We start from the raw sequence: 14,942 nt of genomic DNA on the forward strand, positions 1-14,942 counted from the left end.
AGAGAGAACTTTTTAATGACATTTATTTCTTTGGTGAGTTTTCTTTGAAAACAAATTATGAAGACACTTGCCAGTCTCAAATTTCTTAAGAACTCCACCCAGTAAAATTTTTATGCATACTTACTGATTTGATTCAAAGTCTCTTGAGGAATCCAACTCATATCAACATCATTTTGGTTCGATGTACCCATTTCTACTTTCTGGGCTGGCCTTTTTCTCTAAAAGAACACACAAATAATTTTAGGTATATCAGTTCTCAAGTAAGAATTTATTAGAATTATCATAACCAACACCAACTAAAAGGTTAGGTTACTGTTTTATTATAATAACCTAAGGAATTCTTAATGGTCTTCAATTTTGATTAAAGTAGACTACACATAATTTTTTCTTTATGCAGAATTAAGACATCATAAAGGTCAGCTTATTTAATCAATATTCGGTAGAGAGCATATCCAAATATTTACCTTTCTAGATTCTAAAAGTTGATGAAGCCCAACAACGACTAGTAGCCCAAGTCCAGCAAGAAACATGTACATAAAGATCCTTATTTGAAGGGGGATAAAAAACACATAAGAAATTACCATAAATGCAGATGATTGGTATTATAGTTTTGATACATGCTATAAATTCTTTAAACAATCTTATGAATAAGAAATGGAGTTCTAAAGAATTCAACTAAATTAGCAGCTAGTTTTATGCCTGGCTTTGCGAACTTGCACAGCAGTGCCTCCTAGCAACTGCCTAAACTTCTATACTGCAAGTTTATAATCTACATAGACAAAGAAAAATTTCCATAACAGAAAGTTTCCTATACCAATGAAATCACAAGTCTGGTTCCAGGAAAAAAAAAAAGAATTTGGTAAATTATTTTATGTCTTCTTTAGGAAGCTATGAATGAAAATATACAACAATCTAAGATGAAAAAAAAAATTATCTCAAAAACATGGCAAATTAAAGAAGTTCATGCTATAACAGTAAGTGGTAGATTTTGCCAATCATTATATATTCTCTACTGAAATGTTAAACAATTAAGTCTTAAGGCATTTTTCTATAGTAATATTACAAGAGGATAACTCAAATAAAAGTAGTTTTTTTAATCAAGAGTCTTAGAGGTGACAGTTTATCTTTAGTAGGTAAGAGTTTTGGGGAAAAGAAGTAAAGTGAAGTAAGTTGGAAAACTTGATCTTCCTAAGACAATGTGGCTTTTCAGTTATGTGAATCCTTAATTCAAAGTAATACTGAAATACTAAGCAGATGATTCAAAGCAAACCATAAGTTCCCTGATAACCTAATTCCTTTATAGCCAATACAAATGAAGTTGAGAAATATTTAGGAAGCAAAAAATCTTAATGCAACTGAAAGGGCACTAGATTCACTCTGGCTCTTCCATTTACTACTAGGGTGACCCTGGCCAAGTTATCTTACTTTTCTGCAACTCAATTTATTCTTTTGTAAAATAATAAGGTTGGGCCAGATAACCTCCAAGGCCATCCCAGTTTTAAATCCATGATCCTATGCTCTACTTTATCACAACTCTTTCTTACGTTTCTCCATCCAAACCATCTTCTCTTTCAATAATTGTAACTGTTTGGTTGAAGACAGCATCTTGGAACACGTTGCCCTATAAAACATAAAAATTTGAAAAATGTTGAAATGATAAAAATTTTTTTTAAAGATTTTAAAATTCATTTAAAAGCCACATTAGATGATCTAACAATGTTTTCATAATTGAAGAGGCCAAGAGGTATAGCCAGTAGGATCCATGCAAGCAAACGGTAACTACAAGTCATTGGTTTAAAACAGCAGTTCTCAACCTCTCAATTTGTAGCAATGAGAATACATAATGCATATCAGGTATTTACATTCCAAATCATGACTGTAGCAAAAGTTTTGAAGTAGCCACCAAAATAATTTTTTGGTTTGGGGTCACTGCAACACGAGGAACTGTATTGTGGGGTCACGACATTAGAAAGGTTGAGAACCACTGGTTTAAAATGACCACCAAAGAATAATCACCAGTATAAAACAGTATGTCCTCTATATCATTTATAATGCAAATGCTTATACCATTAACATCGCCTTTTGGGGAAGCAAAGGGAAGGGAACATGACGGAATATGAGAGGGGTGGCTCCAGTGAACAGAAGAAAAGATGTACAACTAAAAAAATATGCCAGTACAACATTTCTCATCTGATTAATTTCTTCTCTTCTTAAGCAGAGAGAAAAAATAGAGAGGGTTTAAAAACTGGGAAAGGATATTCCAAATTTATCTTCTAAATGGTAATAGATTAGAAATCAATCACTTGGAAATAAATGGGAATGACTTAAGACATTAGAATAACTTTCTTTAGGGAAAATAATGCTAGTCATATCAAAATCTCGTTTCCATCATTTTAGCAGCAAAGATCATGTTTGTCTGTTCTAACAAAAATATCATCAAAACTTGCTTAAGACAATTCAGGCAAAACAAAGTTTTTGGGGACTTGTGGATCAAAGGTTACCTAGACTAGCTAAGCTCAGCACTAACCATCTGATTCCTGGTTTCCTCTTGAGCAAATAATATTACAGTTGGGTTTGTAATTTTGATGAATTTTGGTTATTATTTTATTACATTACTGAAAAATGACATTGGTTGGAGCAATTTTATAGAGGGCACACTTGTACTTCCTTGTATTTCACTCATATACAATTCAGAAACATAAAAGCAACTTCTATATCTCTGAAAATCTATTAATAATCAAAGATGATTTGTTATTTTTTTAACCAATTACATATAATACAAAGATGACTTAAAATGACCACTTGTCACTAAAATATTATTAACTGGAGATTTTAATCTGACAGTATCTGGCAATAGCCCTCTATACTACCACATAAAAGTATCCAGTGATCAACAAAAAACTCAAGAGATTAAAAACTATTTTTAACATTATTATCTATATGAAGGTCTTTGAACTGGATAGAAACTGTTTCTATAGGTTGGGGTAGCATGTTATTTTCTAAATTTGTAGGTGAAAAGGTAACACTTAAGGGAGAAGAGACATTAAACACCTCATTGAATATTATAAGATACCTGTCTGTTTTTAATGGTTACATACTTTATATGAAGGCAGAAAGAATGACACATTGTAGAGTACCTTTAAAGAATAGAATTCTAAGGATATGGATTCCATTCTGCTCCCTAACATATAAGTCAAATGTCAACAAAAAGACATTAAGACTTATATTAGACCCCCCCCCCTTGTTCCCAACAATGAAAACGAAAGAAATTTTGTAAGACCTTTGTTCTACAACACTTGAAATCATAATGTATACAGTTGTCCCTCACTATATTTTGGTTCACTCACCGCAGCTTCACTGTGTCATGGTTTTTAAAAAAAATCTAATTCTGTATCACAGAGTTTTTGCTATATCGTGGGATTTTGTGGATGAATGCCATACTGTACATAATGCAAATGCAGTACACGCCACTACCACCTGCACAAGTTTGCCAGTCATATTGTACACAGCACACTATTAGTTGATGGGATGAAAGGTGACCAACCAGGGCTGTGTTGTGTCCTGGGCACTGACTGGCCCAGTGACTGTAGGCATCGGTCTATTTGCTCTCCTGCTACTTCACAGCTTTTCACCTATCGTAGGGGTCTCTAGAACATAACTCCCGTAACAGGTGAGGGATTACTGTATACTGAGATAAGTAGAAGGTATAATGAATTGTAAAATGGCCAAAAGGCAGGCAACTACAACAGGCAACAGAAGGGAAGTCTTGGAAAATTCACAAACTTGATAGTTATGTCCCTAAACAATGAGTGGCCTATGCTCCAGAATGATTATTTACTAAGTAAAATGTCATCTCCCCCATTGTATTACAATTTTAAATAGGAAAACAAGCAGATCTTACATTTAAATCTTTGTAGTTCAGATTGATGACTAGACCAAATGGACGCCCACCCATGGGCTCTGCAGGAATAAAAGAGTACTCAAATGTTGCCTGCCTCTGGGGTGGCACTATGGTGTTCAGAGGAAGAGCTGTGAAATTCTGGATATAAAATTGGTAATCCTGAGGATAGCGGAATGAGGCATCTAGGGATTCAACAATAAAGTCTTCTGTACCCTTGTTTGTAAAGCCTACCAGGAACTTCACAATGTTATTTGCTGGGAAATCTAAGAAAGAAAATTAAGACAAGAAAGTTAGAAAGCTTTCAATAAAATATATAAAAATGACTAACCATATAATTCCTACCTTAAAAATCATACTCATCTACATTCATAGAAAATCTTAATAATTATGACTATATGATCTGCAAGCTGTTTTAAACACCTAGTAGTAGGGTTGCCATTCAGTAGTTGCAAGGGTTACCCTAAAGCAGTAATAGTGAACCCTTTAGAGGGATGGGTGATGTGAGAAATGTCCTCAGGTACACGTGGAGGGGGGAGGGGAGCAACCTAATCCCACATCCCTCTGACTTTCTAGTAATGAACTCTGTGCTGGAGCAACAATGTACATGCCCAGAGAGGGCTCAGAGTCCTCACTTGGGCATGTGTCATAGGTTTGTGACCACAGCCCTAAAGCCTCAAGGGCAAAAGCTAGAAGAAACCTGGATTAAAAAAAAAAATCTCCACATAAAAATTAAATTGTGTTACCCCTATTTAGAGTAGATTCTCTGATATTAAAAAACTGATAAAAGTGGTAAAATGAACACTGGACTTCAGTAGTAAAGAGACCCACAATTAATTCTCATCTCCAACCTATTAGGTCTATGACAAAGAAAGAAGTTATCCTGAGCTTCAGCTTCCTCATCTATAAACTGGAAGTAACAACCCCTTTCCTTATAACGTTGAACCATTGCTTAACCTTTCTGAAACAATGTCCTCTCATCTGTAAAATAGGGAGAATTCCTAAAGTAACAGCCTCACAGGTACTAAGGATCACATGAGATAATATATCCAAAATGCTTTGCAAACTTTAATACTATATAAATGTTGGTTATTACAATTAGAGTGTTGGAACCAATTTTGTTGGGAATCATTTGGTTTCACATGTTTATAAGTCAAATGCCTTATATTACTTTGTTTCTATTGGGAGACACTTGTTAAGATTGTTTTGTTATTTTAAATAATCCTGAGAACCAAAAGGGATCTAACTAATATATTTCTATATTTGACCTGCAGAAGTAGGAGTTTCTTCCCTGGTAAAGTTCCCTCTATTGATGATCATGAAGTCTGGTCCTCATAGAATTTTAAAGTTTCTAAAGCATTTTTTAATAACTGTATTAGAGAATTAGCTTAAATATCAGTCTCATTTTGTAAATGAGAAGATGAAGCTCAAAGTAGTTTAATGAACTGTTCAAATTTAGACAGTTATCAAGTGTCAGAGCAAGGATTCCAAGTTAGCTATTTTAATTCTAAGTCTTAAAAACTTTCCCTAGCTCTGTTAAAATAAATGACATGAAAGGGTAGGGAAAGAATACAGGTATAATACCCAAAAGTATTGTCAATACCATGAGATGAGTCATAAAAATGCAGACTTGAAGTTTAAAAAGCCAATTAAACCAGTTACAAATTGAAGAGAAGGAAATCAAATCTTCTCTTCAAATTAAAATTCTTACAATTAGGAGAAGCAGAAAGTTTACCAGTATGAAAGAAAATTTCAGGAATCCATGAGAAATAAGTATTTTAAAAATAACTTTGATCTCTTTAAGATTCCCTTTACAACTTTCACTCATAGAGCAATGATCCAATTGACAGCTGACTGAAAAACAATAATTTCATCAATGTTTAAAATATATTATTATGTAATATTGGAGTAAAAAGGTTTGAAAATTTCCCAAAAACAGAAGCTTTGAAAATACCTACTGATCCAAGGGCATTTAACTCCCAGGTCAACTAGGTTTTCCTGTTTTCTGCCTTATTATTGATACTAAGTATGTTTTAAGGTAGAAGAGTGGTAAGAACTAGGCAATTCAGGATAAGTGACTAGTCCACAGCCATGCAGCTAGCAAGTGTATGAGGTCAAAATTTGAACCTAGGTCCTCTTGACTCCAGGATTGGCTCTCTATCCACTGGACACCTAGCTTGCCACCAAATGTCATTCTTAAACATGTGCAAAGTACTTACTTAAGCATTATTTTTCCAAACCTTTTTTCCTTTTTCAAGGTCCTTCTACATCTAACTCTTCTCCCCATTTATGGTGATTACTAAGTAAGTTAGTGGAATATTTTTATTTGTAGTGCTGAAAAAATGTTTATTTTTACCTTCTCCTTTCACAAATAAGATAGTTGTGTCTGCACTTGGGGAGGCTTCAGGTTCACCAGAGAGATCTTCTTCTTTTTCTTCTGCCTAAATACATTTAAAAAGCCTACATTAGTATAAGAAGAAAGCATATTAAGAATAAGACAACTAAAATGATTAGATCTTACTGGCAATGGAGCTATCTGACTTTTATTATATTACCCACAGAACAATAAGATAGTAAAAAGGCATGTCAGATGTCTTCTTTTTCACTGAAACTTTTCTAAACAAATAATATTCTATAAAGATTACTATAAACAAAATCATTATAAGGAAATATAATCAGTATGCAGTAAAGAATAATGGATTTGAAGACTATAGACCTAGGTTAAAATTGCTTTGTAGTTTACTTTGCAACCTTGAATAATATTTATATAGTACCTCAGAATTTGCAGAGTTCATGTATTTGTCATTTCATTTTTGAAGTACCATCACTCTTGTTATACAGAAAGCATTTATTAAATAGCTACTATGTATAAAACACTATGCTAGGTACTGAAAATACAAATACAAAAAAAAAAGAGTCCCTACCTTCAGGGACCTTACATTCTGCTGGAAAAATACAAATATATAAAAAGTTATTTCAGGAATAGAGGGAGCACTAATAACTAAGGGCATTGGGTGGCACTTTTGAGCACTGTTGTCCCCAGATTCATTCCTCTAATTGGAGGGGCCTTCTAGAACCTCCATATAAAGAGAGCATCCAGGTCAATAATTTCTTCATTTTCCATCAGGCTACACTCTTCGGGCCCACACTCATGGTTTCCGGGTCCTCTCCACCATTTTCAGCATTTTTTTGTGTAGGATTTCCTCCATTAGAATGTGAAACCCTTGAGGGCATGAATTAAAAAAAATAAATAACCCTTAACCATGGGTCTTATCAATTCTAAGATAGAAAAGGGAGAAGGGTCAGGCAGTTAAGTGATTTTCCCAGGTCACACAGCTAGGAAGTGTCTGACCCAAATTTGAATCCAGATTCTCCTGACTAAAGGGCTGGTTATCCACTATGCTACCTAGGTGCTCTGATTCTTTTTTTTTTTTTGATTTGCATTTGTATTTCCAGGGCTTATATAGATAGCAAGCACTTAAATGCTTCAGATTTGAAGACACAGAAGTTATGAGAGAGTGCTCCAAGTATGAGATAAAATTATTTTTCCCCATATTATTCACTTTTGAAATAGTTTTTTAAAACCCCAATTTCAAATCATATACTCATATAAACAAATGATAAATGTTTTCTTCTGGATTTTTAGTCCCACAGTTTTTTGAGAGACAACTTATAAAAAGGTACTGAGATGTATAAGCAGACTAGTTTGGCTATAACACAAAATATGTGATGCAGAGTACTGTGTAATAAGTCTAGAAAGAAAGGTTAAGGCCATATTACTTAAGGCTTTAAATATGTATTTTATCTTAAAGACAAGAGGAAGCCATTGAAACTTATTGAGTCAAAGAATGACCTTGTTGAACTAATATTTTAGGAATATTAATCTGGCACGTGTATGGAATATAAAACAGAAAACCTGAAAGTAGGGAATTCAATAAAACTCTTGATAAGGAATCTGAAGCACAAAGAAGTGATTTGTCCTATGTCATAGAGCTAGTAAAACATCTGAGATGGGATTTAAACCCTGATTTTTGTGATTCCAAATTCAACACTATTCATCATGCTATGCTGTCTCTTTCAACTTCAGGAGGTCTGTTTCCTCATTTCTAAAAGGGGAGCTGGCCTAGACAATTTCTAAAGTCCATCCAATTTTAAATATATAATCTTAAAGGATATACACACAAATAATTTAATACAAAGGAATATGTAGTACACCATCAAAGTACTCTGAAACCTGATGAGGGGAAAGAAAGATTTGGTGGAAAGAGGCAAGGATTAAGGAAGACAACCCAGATCAGTGATGGTGAACCTATGGCATGCAGAACACACTTTTTGGGCATGAGTGCCACCTTGCCTCCTCCTCCCCCATTCATAACTAGAAAGGCAGAAGGACTCAGGCAGGGCTTCTCTCCTCCCCATCTCCACTGTACCTGATGACATTTTTTCACATTCTCTGCCCCTCTGCCCAGCAGCTCAATGGGAGTGCACAGGGGGTAAAATGGGTGGCTCACAGGCAGCAGAGCTGGAGCCACTCTCCTTCCTCTCTCTACACTTGCTGAGGACATTTTTCCACTTTACCAGACCCTCTGCCCAGCAGCCCAATGGGAATAATTTCTCTTTCCCCTGTGTGTGTGGGAGGGAGCTGGGTGCACCCAGTATTTGGTAGGGCATAGCATGTGGTCTCTAAAAGGTTCGCCACCATTGTCCTAAATGGTAGTAGTTGGGTTATTTTTTAAATGTTCAGTAGGAATTTAAAAAAGTAGAAAGACATACCCAATTTCAAATTGACATTCTTAACTCCTCTCAGAAGAAAAATCTGTTATAATTCTAAATATTATAAAAGTGGATAGAGTGGGGCTTGGAATCCAGAAGAACTGGGTTTGAATTCTTTTCTCAATCTCACTATTTATACACAGATTATTTAACTACTACATACCTCAGGCAAATTCCCTAGAATTTATCTATTAATCCACAAATTAGCTATCTTGATGAGATTAAAGTCCCTTCATCAATTTGAACTTTATAAGCTTACTTTATTAGTGTCTTCTAGGTAAAAGCATGCGTGTACAATTTTTTTTAAAACAAATTCATATCATGCTGCCTGATTTTAAAACTATTTTTGAACGACTACGAGTTAGTTCCAAATAAGGACATTTTATTAAAATTAATTTCCTTTCTATACTTAACTATTATCCACCTGAATTTGGTATTATTTTTTAAAAACTTAAAATAGTATACTTTTTATTACCAGCACCAAAAAAAAGAAAGAAAAAAGAGAAAAAAAAGAAAGAACTGAATTAAGACAAATAACCTAGCTAATTAGATTGGGGAATGTGAGACAATCTAATGATGAGTCTTTTAAAAAAAAAGTACAAATGTAGCATCAATGTGCATTTTCAGGGCTAAGAAAAGTAAAGAAAAACCAAGTGAGATTATTCATAGAGGAATCTTTGAATGATGTTTCAGGAAAATGACAAGGGGATAGGTAAAGAAGGATAACAGCTAAGTGGACTGCATATTATTTGTAATCTACTTCCATGTGAAACAAAGGAAGTAGCTTGACTAAAAAGGGAAATTTAAATAACAATAAATGAAATTAATAGATTATAAATAGGAGAGAAGAAAATCTGATAAGGATAGGAATCAGTGTAGATCCTTTAACCATGTGTGTAATCATAAAACCTAGAAACACTGTAGGTTCAAGGTTCACGCATAATGGAACGAGATTTTGAATAAGATTAATCTGACAGCTTAATTATTTCATGATATTGTTTTTTTTTTAAAGTTGATTCTTTTTATACCAGAGTTATATCCTGATATACTGACTTTCTTCTTGCCTAACAAAGAATAGCAGTCAAGTAAAAACAAATGCTATGATAACTACATTTCACAATGTATGCCCCATTTCCTATAGCATCCCTACCCCACCTTTCTTTTGAGGAAAATATGCTATATTATTTCATTCAAGACCAAGATAGGTTATTTCCGTAACTCAGAATTTGGTTTTCTTTAATTGTTTTTTTTCCCTCTCACTTATGTTACTATTAGTCATTGCATTATTTCTTGACTTCAGAGGGACAAGATATGGGGGACTGGAGGAGGGATGGAAGGAAAAGGACTATGGGAATGGTTATAGAGATTAGCATGAAAAATAGCTGTGGCCTTTAGTGTATTGACAGATCAATTAGAGTCAACAGTTTAACAGCCAAAAATGCTAATGTTAAGAGAGGTCCGGTTTCCAAGAATCCAGAAGGTGGTAATTCCATTGTACTGTGCCCTGATCAGACCAGATTTCGGTACCTCATTATATTATTATTATAACATTAATATACTGGAGATCATAAGAGAGACCGATAATTAGAATAGTAAAGCGTTTTGGATTTGTCTTTCCCATCAGTTGAAGGAAATGAGGGCATTTGGCATGGAAAAGAAGGGGAGGAAGCAATCCATGAGAGCTTATAAAATACTAAAAAGGTCATCCTGTGGAAAACATATTAGACTTATTCTATTATTTGACTTCTTTCCAGAGAACAGAACTGGGGACACTGAACAGAAGTTGCAAAGAAGTAAATTTAGACCAGATGTAAAGGAAAGCTTGAAACAATCCAGTTACTTAGGAAGATCAAAGGATCACTAATCTAAAGCTGGAACTGGAAAGGACCACTGAGGCTCTCTAGACTAATTTCCTGATTTTATAGATGAGAACATTTAAGCTCAGTAACTTGACCCTCGTCATACGGGGTCCTCTGACTCCAAAGCCAATTGGTAGGTTCCTTTTACTAGAAAGTGTTCAAGAAAATAAATGCAGGATAATCACTTGATGAATGGGGATTCTTTTTTGGAGGCTAGGTAACTAGATGACTCCTGAGGTTTCTTTCCAACTCCAAAAAATTCTGTAATGATAGTAAGAAGTAAATAGAAATAATCACCAACAAGGGGAAAAGGTGACAATGATTCTGAGTTCCATCCTAGGGTTCTCACTACTATAAATCTGTCTGTTTCAGGACAATCCAAATCTACTATTTAGAAACCCCACAATGACCAAATGATTTCTAAGATTCTCTAGACCTCAAAAGAATTACGAACTGATGATATAATCAATTTATAACAAATTTTATCAAGTATTTCCCTCAAAATCATATGCTTAAGATGTCAATATAATCCATCACTAACCAAATCTGTAGGTTCATCTTCTTCTATTTCTGCTTCATCATCTTCATCTTCAACTATTGTATCTTCCAATGCTTCTTCATCTTCTGTAGCATCTTGGGCCAAAGCTATTGAACCTAAGAATTTAAAAGTAAAGGGTTTTCAAGGGTGTATAAGTAACAATTAAGCCTAGGGGCATGACATTAATCAATAAGTTTGCCCCATGGTTAAAGTTATAATCACACAAATATTGTTTAGAAGGTATATTCATAATAATAACATTCAGTTTGCCACTATGCTGTTTGAAAGAATCACATCAATAAATAATGAGCACTAATGAATACATTGTGAAAAATACAGTGAAGACATAGGAAGGCAAGTTAACAGAGAAAAAAGATTTATTTGTATTTCTACTTGTGAATTTCAATGTAAGGTTCTAAGATATTTAAATTGGAAAATGAGGGTAATTCAAGTTAAAATCTATTAAAAAAACAAAAGAAACAATATTCTTTTTCTATGTTAGCAATTTAAATACAAAGAGATCTCTAACCTGGTATGATTAAGTATTTTCTATCATAAACTCTGAACAGAATTTCTAGGTTACTAGTACATGAATCTACCAATGATTTGTGGAAAGACTGATGATGTGGCAATTCAGTTAAATACAGGAAAAGGAACAAATACACATGCTGTAATACCCAGAAAGAAAAGACTACATATAAAGGCTCTTACCATCCTGATTTTGGCTTCTACTAAAATGTTGGTGACAGTCACAAAAATTTAACAAATACACACCTTAAAATAAAGAACTGCAATTTTCTAGACTATAAATGACAACTATGTGACATAGTAATTTAAGATGATGCACCCTTAAATTTGGCTTTTTATACAAAGTGGTCTCTAATTATTCATTTCAATTTAACTTATTAAATTTTAAACTATATATTCACTAATACAACAGTATTATTTTGATAAAAATCTTAGTAACATTTACTGTCCTAAATCATTCTGTTGGTTGCAAAAAATTAGGGAAACATATATCCTGTAAAATACAAAATGTTTAAGAACTATAACCCTATGGGGCAGCTGTGTGGCTCAGTGAATTGAGAGCCAGGCCTGGAGATGGTGGATCCTGGATTCAAATTTTATCTTAGACACTGTATGACCCAGGGTCTATATGACCCTGACCAAGTCACTTAGCCTCCACTGCTTAGCCCAGAATGCTTTTTTGCCTTGGAATCAATACACAGTAGTGATTCTAAGCCCCAATAAGAGTTATATTTTTTTAAAAAAAGGAAAGAAACATAACTCTATGGGGGAGGAGGAAATCCAATTATGAATTCAATGTGGATTTGTATGTAAAGATTAAAATCACAAAGTAAAAATGGTCAGAATTAAATTTTTTAAAAAGTTATCTTTAAAAGGCAGAAGGGAGATCTCCAAGCAGCTTACTAGGCAAATTCGTTTTTTTCTTGTAACCTATGGCTGAATTCAGTGGTTTCCTACAAGATATCCTTCCATACACAGAATCTACCCGGTTTATTTTCTTTGCAAAACATAAGAACTCACAGTACTACTAAAATTTAATCAAAACATTACTTTAGAATTGGATTTTTTGAGTTGTAAAGGACCTTAGAGATCACGTAGTTTAATTTGCTCTTTTTACAGCTGAAGAAACTGAAAGCTTAAAGTGAAGGTACTTGTTCATGGTCATGCATCAAGTTAAAGGCGAAGTTGGAATTTTAGAACCCAGGTTTCAGGATGCTTTTTCCATTATATCCAACTACCTACTTTACTTGCTCTTATTCCCTTTTTTGTCCTGCCTCCTTTCACTGCTTTGCCTATTGTAGCATATAGGCAATCTCATTAAGGAATTTCATTATTGACCTCTTAGAAGTTTTAGAATCAGACTCTCAATAAAGTCAAAGGCCATTAGCCCCCACACAGTTTTTATTTGAAATTTAAAGTGATTAAGAAAGCAGGGTTACACAACCTGTCCAACATAATGACATAGCTGAAGACTGCTAAAGGAATACGAAGAGGGCTGAAAAAGACCTTTTTGAGACTAAGGGACTAATTGAATAAGGTTTGTCACTGCTGTGAAAGAAAGGTTAAAATTCCCAGGGAAAAAAGACAGGCTAAAGTGATGCTATGCCAGGTTGAGTGCAGAGAAACATGGATTCCGTGAAATGAATGAAGCAGGGTCCCCTATAGAAGATAATGACACGTCAGCCTAGAGCCAGGAGCCAATGTGCGTGGGGGGCGGGGGAGGGCTTGGCGGTGGAGCGGGTAGCGGCCACTGCAGCTCAGCTCCGCCGCCCTCATTTCGCCAGTCCTGGGGATGCCTTAGGTTCCGGAACGCATCGTCAAGGGGTAGTTACGCAGGTCGGAGCGCTGGGGTAGGGACACGGAGCAACGTCACTTGGCCAAGCTGGGGAAGACCGCACGGCCCACTTGGGATCCGCAAGGAAGGGGAGAGCCCCGCTCCTTAGGGGCTCCTCGTGCACCCAGGACTCTCCGTCTCTACCCTCGCTGGGACCCCAATCCTCGGGTGGGCGGAGGGCTGAGGAAGAGAACGGGGAGGGAGCAAGGACCGGCGGGCGCGCGACCCCCGCTAGCCGCCGCCACCGCCACCGCCTCCCACCGCCCCCCACAACCAAACTTGACAAGCTCTGCTGCTATCCTCCGTTTTCCTTCTCTCACTCCCACTCTCGCCTTACCTCCGGGGCCGTCCCCAAGCAGCAACGCGGTGGGGAAGACAAACAGAACTATCAGGATCAATCGGGAGAGGAATCTCATGGTGTGGCCAGCGGGCTTTTAGCCTCCACAGGCTCTTACGGCAGCTTCGGCGGTAATGGCGATACTCCTCATCCGGGCTCTGGAGGGAAGTAGGCAGGGCACGCACACGCAAACGAGACGTGGCCCCGCCTTCTCCCAGTTCCGCTGTGAACGTGGCTCTGTCCCAGGCCAGGGAAGCCCTGGGGCCTGGGGCTAGTGGGGGAGGGGAGGGAAGGCGTGGAGAGGAGAGGTCACGTGACAGCTCTTCTGGGCTTTTTACTGGGAGAACAGAATCTCTCCTCTTCCAGGTGAATTTCTTTGCCCCTAGTTGTAATCTATGCTGTTCTCTTTGTCCTCCATTTTACACTGTCCCTTTGGAAGTCTGTAGGGAAGGCAGACCAGGCTTTAGTTAAAGTGACGGCATACTTTAAGGCTTAAATAACCTGGGTTGTAGCTGTTAGTTCAGGGAACACTTATTAAGCACCCAGCGCGTGCAAAGTGGTATTCTAAGTGTGGGAACACATGTTTACCTAAAACATTGCCCTACTCCTGAGGCTTTTTCAAATGTATCATCAGAATGGTGATGGTGATGATGATGATGAAGAAAAAGATGATGATAATGATGAAGCTAAATAGTACAATAGTTCTGAAGCAGCGTTGAAGTTTGGAACCCAAAAGACCTGAATCAAATTTCACTTCTGACCTTTCCTGTTGGTGTGACCCTGTAGTCATTTAACTTCTCTGTGCTCTGGCAGTTGAGCTGCAGAGAAGTTACTGACCTTCATTGCTGAAGGGGTTCTAAGGTGAGAGCCCAGAAGAGGCTGTTACACCAGATGAAGTTCCTCATACAAGGAGTTTCCCATACCAGTGAAATCACAGGCCTAGTCCTTAGCCCTAATACTAATGAGTAGGATGCTGAAGGCTTCACAAAGCCTTCAATTGAAGACATTAAGATTTAGAAATCGCTTTACCCATATTACCAGATAGTACAACAACCAGTAGACTATAAGATTCACTGTGTAGAGATTTGTTTTTTTCTTTTTATCCTAGCACTAGGCCTTGCATTTCGTTTGTTGAAGAATAAAAATATATCTATGGTCCAACCAGTTCTAGGTCT

General features: G+C 36.2%; 1 protein-coding gene across 2 annotated transcripts in view; it reads right to left on the reverse strand.

The window, feature by feature from the left end:
• Positions 1 to 13,947, reverse strand: part of SSR1 (signal sequence receptor subunit 1) — a 50,437-nt gene extending 36,490 nt beyond the window's left edge. Inside the window, exons 1-7 of one of the 2 annotated variants that reach the window (XM_007488001.2) lie at positions 13,768 to 13,941; positions 11,072 to 11,184; positions 6,255 to 6,339; positions 3,902 to 4,164; positions 1,545 to 1,621; positions 465 to 543; positions 125 to 218 (exon numbers count right to left, since the gene is read on the reverse strand). In XM_007488001.2, coding sequence (XP_007488063.1) covers positions 125 to 218; positions 465 to 543; positions 1,545 to 1,621; positions 3,902 to 4,164; positions 6,255 to 6,339; positions 11,072 to 11,184; positions 13,768 to 13,846 — 790 coding nt within the window. In that variant the 5' untranslated portion in view covers positions 13,847 to 13,941. Of the gene's footprint in view, positions 1 to 124; positions 219 to 464; positions 544 to 1,544; positions 1,622 to 3,901; positions 4,165 to 6,254; positions 6,340 to 11,071; positions 11,185 to 13,767 lie in introns of both variants that reach the window. The other variant, XM_001367866.5, reaches the window with a different exon arrangement.
• Positions 13,948 to 14,942: the final 995 nt, after the last annotated feature.

Source organism: Monodelphis domestica, chromosome 3 (genome assembly GCF_027887165.1).
Source record: "Monodelphis domestica isolate mMonDom1 chromosome 3, mMonDom1.pri, whole genome shotgun sequence".
Classification (NCBI taxonomy): domain Eukaryota; kingdom Metazoa; phylum Chordata; class Mammalia; order Didelphimorphia; family Didelphidae; genus Monodelphis; species Monodelphis domestica.